This window comes from Anopheles bellator, chromosome 2 (genome assembly GCF_943735745.2).
Source record: "Anopheles bellator chromosome 2, idAnoBellAS_SP24_06.2, whole genome shotgun sequence".
NCBI classification, from domain to species: Eukaryota; Metazoa; Arthropoda; class Insecta; order Diptera; family Culicidae; genus Anopheles; species Anopheles bellator.
The window spans coordinates 28,410,713-28,428,952 of NC_071286.1; the positions used below are offsets into that span (position 1 = coordinate 28,410,713).

Consider the following 18,240-nt stretch of genomic DNA (forward strand, 5'->3'; position numbering starts at 1 on the left):
GGTTTAGGCACAATTGTACACTATTTAATTCGTTGTTGAATATTTTGTAGAATAAGTAAGGCACAGGAATAAAACACAAGCCGATGAAAATTCACGTAACCACGTCTTTTGTTTTGCGAGACCGAAGCGACAGATGGACCTCCGCCAGGGGAAGAAGGGAATTCCATTCCCGGGCGGGGTACAACGGTCCAAATGAACGGCCAAATGGGTAAAAAGCATCGAGTGTGCACCCGCCGTGTCGATCGCGATTCATTGGCACTCCGCAACGGAGAATCGGTTAAAAGGACCGTTTTTTGGGTTTTCGTTGAATTTTTATATATTTTTTTGTTTGCGTTGTTCCTTTGAGTGTGTGTGTTTCTTTTTATTATATAAATAAAATTTCCAAAGAGTTCATTAATTGATCTGTTTGTTTTTGTTTGTCGACGATCACCACCATCTCTCCATTTGCATCATCACTATCATATCATCATTATCATCATCTTGTTGAAGAAAACCGAAAATAATAATAACAATAGTAGCAATAATCTCGCGTAATCATAATCGTAATAAATATGCAATAAAATAAAATGGTTGCCCTTCATCATCATCGTCATCAGCCAGATGGTTCTTTGTCGCTTCCATTGCCCATTCCTTTACCGACCCAAAAAAAAACAGCTGATCCTGTCGAACCTGCGCAACCGCTGACTCTTTCTTCGCCAGGTTTCCGGTGGTGCTTGCTTGCTTCTTAATCCGAACTCCATTTTTATTGACTGTACTCAGGGGATTTAGTTGTTCGAAGTAGCGCTTGACTTGCGTGTTGTATCGAAATAGATTTTCAAATCGCGTTCGCAACCCGCAGCCACCGATCGTGACGCATGCACGCGATCTTACTGTTTGAACCTTGAACAAAAACTAAACACGACCAAAACACAACACCGGAAACACCCAACCGGATGGCCGCCAGACCGGGCACAGGGCTTCGACTCCCGACAGTTTGCGCGATCCCTCTCCAATGACAATAGAGAAATAATAATATTAAAAAACAGCAATAATAGACGCGGTGGAGGTGAAATTCCCGTTGATGGAGGCCCCGCGTTGCGGGCAGACACATGCGCGCGGCGCACATGTCCCTCCTCCGTGCCGCCCCGTTGGTGTTCTGTGCATTTAGTTGTACGCCGCCCCACGCCGATGGCAACTCGAACTGGCTGCTGGCCAGAATTGGCCCGCCCGACGCACACGACGATGATCGCCTCCTTAGAGGTCGCTCTCGCCGTACAGCGCCGTACTGAACGACATGTAGTCCAGCGCTCCGGGGGTGGCATTCGGGCCCTTGTACGGTGGCATTCTTTGGATACAGTATTCCGCTTGATCCGGGGGCAGCTCACGGCGCAGTTCATCGGGAAGAATGTAAGGCTGCGAAGGCGTAACAAAAGGGGCATTGTAATTAGGGCACGATACGCTTCGCGGGGCCGCCGTACGTACCTTGTCAGATGCCAAAATTCTGAACGAGTCGATAACCTGTTCTGCCGTGTCGGTATCGGTGCTTTCTCGCGTCATGAAGTCGAGGAACGCATCGAACTGCACGTAGCCGGACGCGTTCGGATCGACGACGGCCAGGATGCGCTGGAAGTCCATATCGCCCTGCTTGTCCTTGCCGATCGAGTAGCCGAGCGAGACGAGGCACGATTTGAACTCCTCCGGCGCCAGCCGTCCGGTTCGGTTCTTGTCGAAGTGGTTGAAGCTCGAGCGGAACTCGGTCAGCTGCTCCTGAGTGATACCCTTCGAGTCGCGAGTAAGAATTTGGTTCTCCACCTAAAAGAAACACCGGATAGATCATCATGGTGAGGGGTGACTCCATTCGCGCTGTACTTTTGGCGGCGGCGACGTACCTCGTTGATGTTCCTGTTGATCGACGTCAGCAGCTGCTCCCAGCCGACGCGCAGCGTTTCCATCGTGTAGTGCGTGTAGCGATTCTCGAAGATCATCGACTCCTGCACGGCCTGGTGGATCTTCTCCAGTTCCTCGATGCTCGGCTTGTACGCGTACACCGCCTGCTCGTACTCCTTCAGACGGTGCAGCTGCTCCTCGAGCGAGCCCGACATGCCCATACCGATGGCCGTGACCGCGTCCATCTGCCGCTCGATCCACGGTCCGACGGCGTTCGCCTTCTCGGCGAACTGGCGACGCAGCATCTCGTTGTTCTGCTGCTTGCGCAGCTCGTTGGCCAACGTCTGGTCACGCTGCGGCACCAGGGCACGCACCTCCGACCACTTCCGGCTGATCAGATCGGCCGTGAGCGTGGTGTAGGGGTTCACCAGACCCCCCGGGACCTGTTCCTGCTTCACGATCGCTTCGGCATCGCGCACCAGCCCGATGATGACGTTAAACTCCTTGTCAGCCTCGCCGAGCGTCGCCTTGAACTGATCGTGCGCCTGAATCAGGCCCTGGATTTCCTCCATCGTGTGCACGATAAACATGTCCACCAGATCCTCGCGGGCCCCGTCCAGCCAGTTGTTGAACGGTGCCGCCCGCTTGGCAAACTCCAGGTGGAGCAGATCGATCTTCTCCAGGATGCGTTCCGCTTCGTCCAGTCCCTGGCGGCGGCGCTGAGTCAGCGCACCGAGGCGATCCCACTGATCGCAGATGCGCTGGCAACGCGCATTGACCGAAGCACAATCGTGGTACTCCAGAGTGCTGAGAAATTGAAAGCGCAAACGATTTACCCAGGGTCCGCTGGCTTCCCCAAATTCGGTGAACACTCACTTCAACTCCTGAGCGATGGCGGCAATCTGCTCGACGCGATCCTGATGTGCGGCCAGGTCGGACTCGAACGCTTCGTGCTTCTTCTTCAGCGCCTTCAGCTCGTTCAGCTTGCAGTTGCGGTAGTCCTGCGACTGCAGCATCTCCTCCTTGCCCTTGGTCCAGTCCTCGTGCGTATCGGCCTTGTGCTTGAACTTCTGGGCCAGATGCTCCAGACGCTCGAGGCGCATCGTTTCGGCCAGCAGCCACTCCTCGAACGCCTTCTCGGCGTGCTCCAGGCCCTTCCACGAGTTGGTGATGTCCGACACCATCTTGCCCTCGGTCGGCATATAGGCCGGGCGGTTCGATAGACGCAGCTTCGTCTGCAGCGTGTTGAAGTTCGTCTCGAGCTTCGCCTTCTGCTCAACACGTGGCGGCTTGTGCTTGCGGCGGTACGTTCTGTACTCCTCCAGCTTCTTCTGCACACCGGCCAGCGTGCTGTCCGATTGTCGCGAGTTGAGCCACGGCATCGTACGGCGAATCCATTCCAGGAGCTGCAATGTAGGACATTCGTACGTTTTACAAGCCGCGCTAAGGACGCCAATCGTGTAGCGCCTCTACTTACATCGCTGGCCAGTCGCTCGTACTCCTCCATGAGCCGCTCATTCTCCTGGTTGACCTTCAGTACCTTACAGATACGGTTGGCAGCGGTTTCAGCCTGGTTGGTTTGGGGGAAAATCGAATAAATATCTGTCTCTTTCTCTGAACCGATAGCCCGCGCCACATATTGGATTGCCGGATAGAGAAGCCATTCTGGTTCGCCACGGACGAACGGTGAGGCCATTCGTGGTGGGAAACGGGAAAACAAAATTCAGCACAGAAAGCATTTCGATGCAAATTTGATGAACACAGATCAGAGGAAATTAAAATTTAATTCAAAGCGCTTTTTCGAGGCTAGAAACACGAGAACAAAACCCAGCGAAAAGAGGTAACATAAATAAAAAACAAACAATTAACAAAGAGCAAAACATATAAGACAGTTTGACAGTTTTTGAATTCGGGAAGTGCATTCGCGCGGCCCTCAGTAGTAGATCGCAGTAGTCAATGGTAAAACGGAAAACAGAAAACAACAGACCTTCTGTGCCCCGCTGAAGCAATGATAGTAAGATGAAACGTATGTCATAACGGCGCGCTCATCTGGCATGGCGGTGTTCTGTAAGTCTATTGTCGATAATTTTTTTTTTTTCGGTTCATGTGTTTGCGTGTTCGTTGTGGGTGTGGTGTGGTGTTTGCAGACAATTAGACAAGGCACAGCGAGCGAGGAAGCGCAATAGAAAAAAGAGAGAAAAAGAGAAAAAAGAAAAATACACTCACAAACATAGCTTACAAATGGTTCGCTGAAATTAGCATTAGAGAAACACAATGATTGTTTTTGGCGCGCACCGTTCTCCGAATGTGCACAGTTCCGCGGTGCGCTGCTTAACAATTTCAACGGTCTGTTAGTTTGTAAACCTTAATCATTTACGGCGTGTGTTATGTTTGCACGGGGGTTATCATCGTGGCCAGCACTAGCCTTTCCCCGACGGATGCGTATCCGTTCCCAATCATTTAGCGGTTATTTCAAATACAACAGCAGGAAAACCCAGGCGTTTTGTGGCGGCGTTCTTCAGCTGGCTGCGCGCTGCTGATGTTGCTGTAAAAATAGAGTTAAGCCCAGAGGGAAAAAAGAAGAAAACAAACGCAATTGACAAAACATACGTAATATGAGCGGTTAGGATAAACAACATTGCCACAGGGCAGAGGCCATCGCGCGCAGCAGTGCGCAATGCTGCTTTGTACGTCCGGAGCAACGCTCACTGTGTTGAGTGATTGTTTTGCTCGAGAATGTCAAACATTACGTCAGAGTGACGTTTACCAGCCAAAAGCCGTTAATTTGGAATACGTTGACGTTGACTCGATCCGTTTCTTGGTGTGTTTCAATATCTAACACTGGCTTCTCTTGTGGACCGAGGACTATTAAACTCATGTGGAGAAATGATCGCTCCAATGAAGGTGATCTGTTGAAACATAAAGCAAGAGGCAGCCACAGTACTGCACAAAAACAAGGACAAAATCGCGCATGTACACAGAGCGCTGGCGACGACGACGACGGGTTAGTTTGGGATTTTAATTCAAACGACAACACAAACACGCAACGATATACACATTGTCCACAAGGGGCGCGCGAACGGGGGTACATTCGTTAGGACATCACAACCACACATTGCGCAATCCGTAAAACAACACGTTCTAGCAGCGGTTAGAAGCTACTGGTAGTCGGGGGATGCGGATTCAGTTCCAACCTGCTGTGCTCCTTGGAAGGCATGGTAGTAGCACGACACGTACGTCATGATGGCGCGCTCATCGGGCTTCGGTGTGTTGATCAGATCTAGACACGGTGGTGGTTGTTTGGAAAGATTGCAACAAAACCATTTAAACCATCACCAAAAACCGGACACCGGAAAGAAAACGACGAAACGAGCAGGCGCACTCTGCTCGTGGTGGACCGTGCCACTTCGCGGCCGGCACAACTTACCGTCCGGATCAAGCATTCTTGGAATGTCGAGATACTTCTCCGCGACATCGAACGCCGTGTTGAGATTCTCCAGCGGGTTGTCCTTCGACAGTTTGGAGTAGTCGATCAGATCAGGTCTATGGCGATGGATAAGAGCACAGAATGCCAGACCATCCTGTTGGGGCGATACGAAAATAATCGGATTAGTATATCGGCCTCTCCCAATACCGGTGTCGCATCCAGGGCTACCTTGAAGCTAAGATGGAAGTTCTGCACGTTGACGTTCTTGTACGGTGCGGTCTTACGTTGACACCACAGCAGCAGACCTTCTTTGGCAGTCATTTCCTCGACCGAAATGTCCTGGATGGCGAAGCGCAGGATAATGGTCCAGATCATACCGAGGGTCATCTTCAGGTTGCCGTCGACGATTTCCTCCGCGCCGATCGACACCAGCTTCACACCCTTCGATGCGATGAAGTCCAGTGCCTTGTTTACGTTGGCAATCTGTGGTAAAAAGTATGAATTGATCAGTTGGCCGCTCTCTCTCTCTCAGTTTTACTATCGTTTATCTCTATCTCTCTCTTTTCTAGGGAACCCTCAATGTCCAACATATTTGGACGCCAATCACCCAGTCGCCCAGCAGCTTGCACCACATCGACCACTTCCTGTACCGATCGTCGATCTGCGGGCAACCAAAATAGCATCATCGATTACGAAAGAGTTCGCCGCGGAGCGGACCAGATTGCTTCAGATTCCTCCTGCAATCGGGCCCTACACAGAACTGCAGCCATATCATCCGGGTTGCAGTGAGGAAGCGCTTCTCCGGCCACTTATTGGATTACACATTTTGCAAAATGGCACTGCTGCAAGGGCGCACGTTGTGGTTTTCCGAGCATGCCGTCTCTGCCTGGTGAGAGCGATCACCCTGACGATCGTGGAGGGTACGATACAGGGAAGTGGTCCCAACCCCTGTAGTGCGCTTCGGACGGCATGTTCCGACATGTCCGACAGCCGCCACCACGGTGCGTTCAATTTACCGGAAAACGCCAGCGCCATCTGCGGTGTGGCCATGGCGCGTATAAAAGCGTATGTCCATATTGAATATCTGCTGCGGTAATGCGGGGCCCCTTATAAACGCCTAGAGGGAGCGTCGTCCCCGCGGGTGGTGTCGGATTGCACCGTGGCCGCTAGTGGGGATGCTGTAGTAGAGTCGTGTGCGCGCGCTCTAACGTTAGGCAAACAATTTGAACACAGTTCTTGGGATGAAATCAGAACCCAAAAATGTCTCCCTCCCGACTGTGGGTCCCCCTGCAACCGATCGCATTCCTCACGAAGAAAGACCGCGGCCAGCGTTACATGTGAACACTCATACAAAACACACGTTGCCAATCTACACAATCCAATTCCCGGCCATTTCCCGGCACAACGAGACGTCCTGTGGCCAGCCTTACGTGTGCGAGTGTGTGGTGTACCGCCATGAAAACCAACAAACAGGTGGATGATTCAGAAGTCTTAAAATATTCGCTACCGTTTCGCTGTTACGTTGTCTGCTTAATGGCCGCCGCCGCCGGTCGCGAAACGGTGCGGCTATACTTTTAATCAATGGTTCCCACGCGAGCTGATGATCTCTCTCTCTCTCTGTCTCTCTTTACTAACGTGCCAGTGTTTTCGGTAACGGTGTTATGGGGATTTAAAATGTATGTTGACGAATCATAAGTTTATATTTACCCAAACCATCACTTCTCGGTAGGACAGGCAACTAGTCATCGTTTCGATACTACTTTTTGTTGCAGTTTGTGCAATAAACTGTTGCCAGCCACCAGGACCCACAAAGCGCAAGCTAACAATGCTAGTTTGATAAATGTTTGCAACCGTACATGATAAGATGTATTTTCATCAAAATTTAAAAAAAATTATGGGAAAGATCCTCAAAACAAAGTAAAACGAGAACTGATATTTCATAACTTTAGCTCGATATTTCGGTAGTGAACAAAACCACCTTTCGGTTCAGGTATTTTCTGAAATCAGTTTTCACCAGTTGGCGCCCAACTTTGCTTGAATCGCACCTCAACGAAAACCTTCATATTATTTTTAACTGTGAAAATATAAAAAAAATTCCGGCGAGACAGCCAACCCTATGTCATGAGCCAACGGCTGCCCTTCGGTGTAGTCAAGCCGTACGAAGCACCTGAGGAAACCACGGTCGTTGATTACCATAACAGACGACCAAGTGTCACCTGACGTGGCCACACTAATGAGTCATGTTTTCTTCATTGAACAAAATTGCTCATTACTTGCGCCCAATATCCAGGGCGAAGAAAATTCGTAACCGTAAACCTGAAGCCCTCCCCGGAGGGCCAAGAGAAAGAGCAGGATCGGCGCATCAGCGATACTGAGTGCCATTTGGCAGCCCAAGAAGGGACCTCCGTGGCCGTCGACTTTATTGGCTGTACTCCAAGTCACAAATGATTTATTAGATTTTAACATTGACCGCCCCACATCGAAAGAGGGTCCTTTCTAATGAGCGGCCGCGCAACACCTCACCTTCATCAACCACATCTCACCGTCACGATCACGATCACTGGCGGCCTCGTAAACAGTGGGTTGCATGTGGCCTAAATAAACAACACCTTCGCTCCATTGCCCAGCCATCGTGTATGTCCACCACACACTGGTCGGCTGGTCGGGGTGTTCAAAAATGTGTCGTCGCACCGCCATCAGCTGGCCACATACAGCTTTTACGACCTTCGGTTGCTGGGAACGCGTGGGATTGCAGCGTTGTTCTAGGGAGAATACCCTTCCCAGTTGCAACAGAGACTATCTGAAGGCGTTGCGCCCTGCCCAAGCTACAGCAGCGCGCGCGTTGTGACAGGTCGTTTCATATGTATCGCTAACCGCACGTGCGAGAAACGCCGTGGACCGGGAGGCCCCCCCTTACTTGGGTGTGCCAGGGTTACTAGACGCAGTACGCGACCTTGGATGCGTTCCTGACCCATCCATCTGGGCCGCTGGGAAAGCAATATTAGTTCAGATGGGTTGAACTGATGGCAAGACCAGCGCCCTGTCGGACTGTGTCTATGGAACTCCTTTGTACGTTTCATATGACAATTACATGGTGATTCGTGGCTGTACGAGATAACAACATGACAATCAATCAAACTTTCCGCCGGTCAGCATAAACGACATTGGTCGTAGATAGTGCCGCAGAACGCGAAAAGACGCTTGGCCCAACCAACATTTGCAAAGATGAAAAACATTCAGCTTTCTAGATGATAAGAACGTGGGGTTTTCATTCAACTGGACCGCATTGTGTACTAAACTGTACTAAAAATGCTGTACTAACGGAAAAGGCTAAGAAGCCATCGATTCGAGACAGGATACTTCTCATTTCCTTCTATTCTCGGGTTCCTCCGTGGTACTTGTTTGACACAGCATCCTTGCGTAAATGTGCCACACTTATTTATCATTCGCTAGCGTTTTTTGATAAATGCCCCTAGTGCTTGCGTCGATGGGTCCCCAGCCAGGAGCCATTTATTCTTGCGCTAAGACCTTCGCGAACGGCATGACATTTATCACTGACCAAAACGATCTGACAGATATTTATACTGACACCGCTTTGGCGCACCGAGGGTGTTACAATGGCAGATTTGTCAAGCGGCATCATAAGTCATATAAAGCAGATTGTGTGCGGATGAAATATAGGTCTTTCCTTTACGGCGACGGCAGCGACTTACCTTGTGGAACCGCATCTTGCCGCGATCGGGCTTCGGTAGGGTTTCGCCAGAGATGACCTCCAGCAGGAGCATGAGTTTGAGACCGTTACGAAAATCATCCTCGATGTTCTCGATCGCGGTACCGGCTTTGCGCAGGTGGCTGTTACACCACGCGGTGAAGGTCTGTTTTTGAGGGGGGGAGGAGAAAGAAAGAAACAAACGGAACTTTAATCGATTTGCCACCACGCGTTGAGTGCTGTTTGAGTGTCTGATGTCACCTAGCAAATATCTAGTCCGTTATCAGGTTTCACCAGCATCGCGCCGTTGTTGGGTACGTGTTTACAATCAATAGTTGTTTTTGGTTTGGACCCCCTCCCAAAAGCCCCTTTTAAGCGGTGCGTTGACATGAAACAACCCACACCCAGCCAACGGAACCAAGGCGAGGCGGCGCCCATCGGCCGAAGTGACGGTGACGCGCGCAAGGACAACGATGACGATGACAGCGGCCCCGCAATGGTGGCCCGGTTGTTGGACGTTGGCCGAGAATTACGGCACATTTTTCCCCATGAACGCTCCGTTGAACGGGAAAACTCTGCTCCGTGGAAGACGCAGGAGGCCACCCCCGGTGGTGGTGGTACAGTTTTTCTTTCGAGTTCTATAAATACGGGTCGCCGCCCCGCACTGATTTTCGGTGGACGGTGCGCGCGATATGGATGGGTGCGAAACAATTTCTGTGCTGTTTATTCATGAATTCGGGGGCGGCATTTCCACGATGCTTTGCTGCCCATCCCACCCCACCCCTGTTGTGGCCAAGGTGGCGAACCCAAAAGACCTCGCAGAAGCCACACTGCGCTGTCTAACAGTGTGTGGCTTCTGCTCGTTCGGAGATCCGTTAAGAATCCTTAAAATTTTCAACCGCAGCTCTAATGTTCCTCCAAAGCCCTTAATGTTTGCCTCACAAACAGGAAGCTATTCAATCTCATTAGGGTGCGGTACGTTCGCAGTGAAGCATCGCCATAAACATAAACGACGTGTGGGAACACCTGGTCGACGCCGGCGTTCGGATAGCTCTCAATGTCAGAACGGCCGTTCTTATAATGGTTTTATTTGTTCACTGTGCCGGAGAGAAAGTGATCGTCTGAGCTGCGGCCCGCGGCAGAATCGGAAGATCGGACCCAGCCGAAGGAAGCTTGAGTAAGGAGGGAAACCCGTGGGGAAAAGGGAGATACTTCGGTGGTGGGCCAAACACGATGGCCACCGACTCCGAATGGACTCGATATTGGCGGAGATATATTTAGGCGCAATCGCGCATTCCCGCGCCGCAGCGTGCGTGCGTGTGCAGCCGCGCGCGGTACGCAAATAGCAGCACTACGCAACCCGCGAGGCGTGCGCATGCGCCCCGCTGCTCGCTTATGCTTCAGGCTTCCCACATAGCGCATCAGGTTGCTGTTAGTACGGTGAGGCTGTTCATGCTGCCCGATCGAAGCAGGAGCAGGAGCTCCGTCGGCTGGCGCACGGCAAAGGACACGCGGCGTTCATGGCCCGGCGTGATTTTCGCGCAGTTTTCGAGCAAAATTTCCCTTTGATTGACGCATTTTCTCGCCGACGCAACGAAAACAATTAGCAACTTCAGTGCCATTTGTTGGCTATCGATCAGCACGAGACGATCTGTGGTCCCTCGCTGTTGATACCCCCCCACGCGTTTGTTAGACAAACAGAGAAAGAAAAAGAGAAAGCGAGAGAGAGAGAGAGAGCGAGAGACAAAAGTGAGGCTTTTTTCCTGTGCTTAACAGTCTAAATTTAGTTGTCCTTAACCACATTTTCCTCTGGTTTTCATTTTCTTGCTAGCCGTACACGAGCGTTTGGTTTGTTTGCCGCAGCAGCAGCAGCATCACCGCTAACCCTCAGACAGGCCTCGCCAATATACTCGCCTTTCGACCGCCATCGACCACTGGCTTAATGCTACCACCAGTACCAGCGGGCACTCGACATGCACACAGGGGCAACGGTGCTCCTAGAGCCAAATAATGCAACCCGTCGATGGCAAATGCTGGGGCCCGCGCTTAACGAGGTTGTAGGGCAGGCGCCAACATATGCGCGAAGTTCCTCTTTCGCTCGCCGACCCTCTGCTCGTCGACTGTGACCTCAAACTACACCCCCCCAGCACCCACCCTAGAGATAAGACGCTCGACATTTGGGCGACGAACAGTCGGAGATGCACTTACTGCTGTGCGCCACGGACCGGTATGTTCGATCTTAATTGCCACTCCCGACGGAAAGAGTTAATTGTCGTCTAATAGGCGTCACTTGTGGTCTCTTTTATCAGCATCAGCCATGCACGGTTTGTTGCTGTGCTCCGCTGTGTGTTCGGCATTGTTAAGCACTTCGGCAGGACACAACCTGCTATAGAAGATATTTCGGGGACAAATTCGGGGTGAGTTCATGTCCAATTCGATTAATCTTCAAAAGACTCTAGGAAGCATAAACAGGGACGAATATCTCGCATCGGGGAGGTTTTTAAACCAGTAAATTACCACAATCCACCGTCAACGATTCGGTGTCGAGTCTCCGTCGACGGTGCCGTTGCTGCAGAGAGGAAAAAATGGAGGCGCACAGTCCTTCTCGTCGCACTAGGTTGGCGCCTTGCTTGCGCTTGCGTGCACCACACACCGCGTAAGCATCATCATTAGGGGCGCTTCGTTTAGACGGGCGTTCAAGAACTGGCTGCCACTAGCTGATGTGTGTGGTTATGGCACGTTGGCAAGCAAAAATACGGCCAAAAGTCCGGACGGACCACGGAAAAGAAAGCTGTTGAACAAACCGACCCCGAAAAGAAACGGCAAAAAAACCAGCGCAAGGAAACGACATAGGACTTTCGGAGGACTTTCGACGACGGTCGCAACGAGCTAACCACCTAGCCCCGCCATCGGACGATGCGCGCTGTTAACAGTTTTCGAAAATAGATCAGTCCTTCACACCCCGAAAAGCGGAACGGATCCGTGGGAGTGAGCGATGGGGGCGCAACGGTGGCGGTCGCCAGCCATATCATCCGGCCGGACGACCCCGGCGAGAGGAGGGAGCGTGTCCAGTTCAGCTACATTTTATTGCCAGTCTGTCACATTCTCGCCCGAAAATGGATCGACTCGCTGGCGGGCTCCACACGTTGCTGCACGTTCCGTCGATTGATTTACGACGGGCGGACTCTTTCCTCTTCGAGCACGACTCTCTCCAAGTCTTCGCTGGTCGAGATGACTGAACGACAGCAACATCTGGAGTCAATGCGTTCCATAGCCGTTCCGTGGAAACAATTTCCCGGAGATGACTCTCGGGCATTTTCCGATCCGCTCTCTCTCTCTCTCTCTCTCTCGCGCAAGCGAGTGACCGCTTTCTTCAAGCACGCAACCTTGAGCGCATGAACTACTAGATCCACTCCGCTCTCTCGCGGGGCAACAAAGATGCGAAGCAAGCGCCGCGACCGTGTTACATCACACACGATCGCCACAGATCGTCGAGATCGGCAGGTCGGTGGTGGCGGGCTCCGCTTTGCCGTGTCCGGTCCAGTGCCGGATCTTGGACCGATGACGCATGGACTGGGCAGACAGCCAACCCTTCCCTTTCCCTACATCCTTACTGCCAACGAACGTGACCGAGAGTGGCCACCGTTCCTGTACGTCATCTTCGTCATCGCGTTCGTCATCACCTCGTCAGGGTGGTCGGAGATCCTGGAACTCCCACTGGAGTGGCCCGCTTAGGTCCTCGCGCGCCCATACCTACCTTTTTCTGCTGCTTCTCCCAGGCCGGATCGAGCAGTCCTTCCCGCTCCCACTCCTCCTCCTGCTCCATGTAGCCGTCGTCGCCGCCGTACTGCCCGGCGTCGTATCCACCGTTCTCCATCATCTCGTCGCCGTCGACTCGTCGGTTCGCTCGTTTCGCTTCGCTCTTCTATGGCACACCGGCGCACCACTAGGCACACTACTTAGCACTGGCACTCGCTATCGCGCACACTAGGCAACTAACCCGTCAACACGGGGCCCGCACGATCGCACCGCGCGCGATCGCTTCCGCGCGGCTGCTTCTACTGCCTGTTTCCCTTCTTTCCTGCTTCGGCCCCCGGCTGCTCTGCTTTCCTTTGTTGCTTTCTCTCACCGCAGCGACAGAGAGAGAAAGAGAGAGAGAGAGAGAACGAAAGAAAGAGAGAGAGGGAGAGATCTGATCCTCGGCTCCGGAGACGAGACTCAGGGTTTTTCGCGACCCTTTCCTTCGCTGCCTGCGTGAAAAAATATCACATGAGAAAAATGCTTCACTCTCGACGGCCAACAATACACCCCACCCACACACCCACACACCCACACACCCACACACGCACACACACAGAACACACACGAGCTTAAAGCTCTCTCGCTCACTCTCTCTCTGTCTGTCGCTCTCACTACTTCGACCAACTTCCGATTTTTCCGACACCCGTTCTCTTTCGCGATCACACTTTCTCTCTCTCGTCGATCTTCTCTAGATTTCTCGTATCCGTCCACCGGTCGGCTCGTGCACGGCGAGATCCTTAGTATTTCGGGCCGCGTGCCGTAAAAAGCACGATCCTCGCCGTGCACGAGACGGTGAAAACCACTTGTACAGTATTGCACACACTGTTTGCACGCACGATAAGCACCTACGTAATCCCAGCACCAGCGAGCAAAATACCAAGTGTCGCTTTGCACTTGAAAGTCCTCGATGGGCGAACCACTTGCAGCACGCGAGGCTGGGTTATTATCCTTTTCTCACCACTGTCGGATCTCGCCATTTATCGTCTTGGATAGTTATTACGACAAGTTTCACGGACAACAGCTCCACCGAGTCCGTCAGAAGTCACTCGCGCACAAAGCTCGGCAAGGATTACCGTACCGAGAGGCTGTTGGAAAAGCGATTTGATCGAACCAGAAATCGAACGTAGAACCCATGAAGATGCCCACGGACCCCAATGATCCAATGATCGGCATCATTACATAAGCTTGTTTCAGAGAAACTTTCTGTGGAAAATTGCTCCGCTATCAACCGCTTTCCCACCAATAGCCATTCGAACAAATTAATTTTAAGAAATCGTAACTTATTACAATGCAATGTAAAACATTTTCTTAAAAAGATCTAGAGCAGCTGGGGTGCCCAAAGGAAATCGACAGTTTTCAGACACCCGAAGTTGTGGGCCACTTAAAAACTGGCTTCAGCTTCACGCTACCATACATAAAACCCTGCACAGGGCTAAGGATGGTGTCGAAAACAAGGAGAAAATGATTTCTAGCCATAACTGCTGCCTGCCACACAGCTCTGTTGTTGGTTGATATCGGCGATCACTTGAAGAGCTCACTGCAAGCACTGTGTTTGATGTTTGGTAGTTTGGTTTTTATCGGTTCGGTCTCTTCAGAGCAAAGAGCCAGCACGAAATTCTCCATCCTTTGAACAATCCACATCCTGGAACACACACAAACACGTACGGTAGATCGCTACCCGCAGAGAGGATCCTTACGGTCTGCTCAGGGACGAGAGCAATGGAGATGAGTTTTCGATCGGCGGACTGTTCGCGTTGGTAGCAAACCCAAAACTAAGACCCGCCACCATACAGCTCAACCAGCTGGCCACGGGCAGCCCGACTTCGGGGTTGGCAGTTTGCGCATCCGCAGTCGGTGCGCTCGCGCTACGTATATCCTCACTGCGATCCTTTCTCTCGAACCGAGAGTCCGTGTGGTTGCGCAGATGGTAAGATTAGATTAGTGCGCTCGGAACTGCAGACAACGGGTGGTTCTATCGGGTCAGCAGCCGCGCAGCATTCGAACGTTGGAGCGGAACTGACACTGCGCTGGCGCACAAAACCGTCATTGCGAGAGCGCAGGTTCTCTTTCTTTCTCTCTCCGACAGTGGCAGAGAGGCACAGCCCCACACGAAAATGAAGGTCGCGTTCGAGGGATGATGCACAGGTGAAAATTAGTGCGAGCTTCTACGAAAGCATAACGAAAGTGTCTGCAAACAACAAACACCTAAACAAACACCCAACTATGTTTGTCCGAAAATTGATTCAAAAATAGCGCGGGAAAAATCAACAAAAGGGGGATGGCCATTCAGAACGGTGACTAGTACCGATTAGCATCCATACGCATCGCTCGCGAGGTAACCGAATTCTTGACATTAGACACACCAATTAGCCTGAGACATGCACGAAGCAGCAGCAGCGCCACTGCCGCTAGGTGAGCTCAAGTTACAGAATCATGCTGGTACCGCCGCGGTTCGAGCCGTGGCGGGAGTTGAAGCACATTAGCACATTAGCTTTTGGATACACACGCGGTTCGTGTGTCCGTGCAAATGCAGGCGGGTAACGCCAGTGCGACGGCTCAGCGCTCACGCACGCTCGCACGCAGTTGTGCTATTTTTAAAATGAGAAGAGAAGAACCTTCAACACCCAATTGGCGGATGGTGCGGTAACATGCGCAAACCAACAAAAAAAGAGGGAGCAACCTCTAAACCTTCCGGCAGACAGCGGCAGAGCATGGATGGATTCGATTCGGCTATGCTACGGTTCGGTTCAATCACAGCAAACAGTGTGCGCTCGTTACAAATCCATACACAGGCGTCCGGGAATGCCGTTGAGGGTAGCGCGCGACCGCGATATGTGTGACTGCAGAGCGCAACCCATGTTTGCTCCTCTGCACATTCCGTGGCCAAATTTGTGTTCCCTTTTCTATTAGCATAGAGCGGCAAGATTAGGCCATTGGAGCGGAAAATTGCGACGAGTGACTTCTAATTCTGAAACGGTTCAACCGGTTCAGCCAACAATGGTGGAGATGTTTCCATTTTCTGCTGTTGCCAATATGCAGGCACCAGGTGCAGGGTTTTGTGCGGTTTGTGCATGTTCCTTATCTACAAAAAAAGAACCAATTATTACGCTTTTGGCACCGGTTAGTATCGTCTACTGTACCTTCGAGGTGGTGCTGGTGTTGTTACTTTTTATGCCACTTGCTACAGTCCCACGAAATGATACGGAATCGTACACGATTGATAAGCATCGGAAGTCGTCCGCCCAGTGAATTGTTTAACCGAATCTCCCACGTTCGTCGGGCAGCTTCATCGAAAGTCACAAAAAGTCAATAGGGAGCGAGTAAAAAAAAATAGAGAGCAGCAGGGCATTTATCGCATCAAGTGGCTGAGATGCTCGGCCATCAGATCGCGATCTGTTTGGTGCGAAATATTGATTGCCTTCATAATTAGACGATCGAACACTTTGCCCCCTTGGGCAAGGGAAATAGAAGCATTTCGAAACTAATATTAATGACAATCAATGCAATCAATTTTCCTTTTTTTTGTTTTGTCGCGGGGTTTTCCCCCCTTTTTTCCCACACGATGGAAAACAAACATAAACAAAACTATCAAACGGCAACGCCACAAATAATTGAAGTATAACGAGGCAAACAAACACTGTGAACCCGTTACTCATTATGTTAAAGAATGAGGTAAACTCAAATAAGGCTATATCCAAAGCTGGTTACAAATGGTGCCCAGAGGAATATGTCGCTATATCAAGAAATATTACTGTCGAACGTGAGGCACACAACTTAACTGATTCACAAATTGCACAATCAGTGATATTGCGTCAATAGTTCCATGGTGGCATCCGGTAAAAAAAATGAATGTCCCGGATGACAGTGTGCCAAAAAGGGAGAAGAAAAACCAGATATGTGTCACGCATAATTTCTCAGTCACTTCCCATACACGAGCGGCGAAAGCTCAGGCATTTCAACAGCGTCATCGTATCGTAGCGTCATCAAAACAAAACTTCAGACAAGGCATTTCAGACAGAAAGTAGAAGAAACGAGCTCAGCTGGTTCCTACTGAAGAATACCATTTTTTGATTAATAATTGTATGATTAATTCAAAATCAAGTTTATTTACACCTTCGAAGTGTGACAATTATTGCAATCGGCAGAGTGATAGCAATAAATTCAACCCCTCCGTGATCGTGCCCATAGATAGTGCACGATAAGACTGATCGTACCTAGGCCGATCGAAACGCAAATGCAAATGCACGTCATACCGCAAAAGGAAACGTGATCCTGTGGTGTTGTGTTCCACGAATGCCCTTGAGTTTCGCGCAAAACTGGAAAGAAAATTCACGCGATCGTTTCATTGGTTATTCATTAAAAGTAATTAGTCATTTTCTATCACACATGACGCGTATTCTATTGCGCTGTATTCAATTTCTCGATTGTTGATGCGTGTAATCGAAGTTCAACGGATTATCTAACATCCATTTATGTACACCGAATGCGCTTCGAAAGTGCGAGCAATAATGGAGCTGCAAAGAGTGGTATCGCTTTGATCCGTTTGGTGTGTAATTTTTGAGCCAAAAGGATGTCTCATTTAGCGCACGGTGATGTTGAATGAAATGGGACTGAATGACTAATCGTTCGGCAGGGGACTTTCCTTCGCGAGCACCACCCTAACGATGCCAAAAAGGTACAACACGGCTCAACAGATGTAACAACTCTTATGGAGTGTTGTGCTCTTCACATCAACCCTTCCCGTTGTTGTGGTGGACTATTTTTTCAGATGGCAAAAACAGCCGCTCAAGTCAAAATTTGTATAAAAATAAATTCGTTCGCCTTTTTTCATACTCTCGAGCATATTTTTACTTTTGCTTGGACCACTTCTTTTCGAGGACAAGCCGTTCAACACTACGCCACCTCACCACCACCCACCAGGTTCCTCCGCGGCCCGTTATTAAGGTGGATGGTTGGTGGATTACCAAACAGCATGCAAAACCGACATCGTGGACATCGACACAAATCTGCGGGACACGGACTAAAATAGATCGTGCAACGATCAGTCGTGATATGGACGGTCTCCGCCTCCTCGACTCCGGGGCGGCACTGTCATAATTCTCCTTGCATCTTCATGGATATTTAAGACGGTTTTCGATGGACAAGTTTTTATTTCTGTCCGACATTGGCCCTATTTCTATACCAAAACCCTTACTTGACAGACCAAACGGCGGCGCTGCGCTTCCAATTAGTCAAAGCTTAAATGATTCATTCCACTTCCACACATTATTAATAGAGCCATTTGTTTAATCATTCCAATTTTGACCTCACTTTATCCCGACTCCGGACGGACTAATCCAGCCGAGGCACCGTTTGTTTGTCTGCCTCCTAAATTGTGACTTTTGGTGTGGCCGTTATTTTCCTAGGGAGAATTGAAGCATCGCATCTGCTCTCTGGG

The 18,240-nt window shown here is 50.6% G+C and overlaps 1 protein-coding gene across 2 annotated transcripts; it reads right to left on the bottom strand.

Moving 5' to 3' along the window:
• Positions 1-157: 157 nt before the first annotated feature.
• On the bottom strand, positions 158-14,563 carry LOC131211986 (alpha-actinin, sarcomeric). Of its 2 annotated transcripts, none has more exons than XM_058205694.1 (11): positions 14,501-14,563; positions 12,760-13,252; positions 9,007-9,168; positions 5,522-5,776; positions 5,294-5,447; positions 3,854-3,939; positions 3,344-3,436; positions 2,743-3,272; positions 1,869-2,673; positions 1,462-1,791; positions 158-1,392 (listed from the first exon to the last, which is right to left on the bottom strand). In XM_058205694.1, the coding sequence occupies exons 2-11, from the start codon at positions 12,880-12,882 to the stop codon at positions 1,234-1,236; spliced, it is 2,697 nt and encodes an 898-aa protein (XP_058061677.1). In that variant the 5' UTR covers positions 12,883-13,252; positions 14,501-14,563; the 3' UTR covers positions 158-1,233. The 2 variants fall into 2 exon arrangements, with proteins under 2 accessions (XP_058061677.1, XP_058061676.1); XM_058205693.1 differs by lacking the exon at positions 3,854-3,939 and adding an exon at positions 5,061-5,146 and having other exon boundaries at positions 159-1,392.
• Positions 14,564-18,240: the final 3,677 nt, after the last annotated feature.

Excerpts from the sequence above, each read along its gene's own strand:
- LOC131211986 (XM_058205694.1), bottom strand. The coding sequence starts at position 12,882 with ATGATGGAGAACGGTGGATACGACGCCGGGCAGTACGGCGGCGACGAC. Across the intron at positions 5,777-9,006 it reads GCAAGATGCGGTTCCACAAG|ATTGCCAACGTAAACAAGGC; the intron begins GTAAGTCGCTGC and ends TTTTTACCACAG. Across the intron at positions 3,273-3,343 it reads ACGAGCGACTGGCCAGCGAT|CTCCTGGAATGGATTCGCCG; the intron begins GTAAGTAGAGGC and ends CCTACATTGCAG.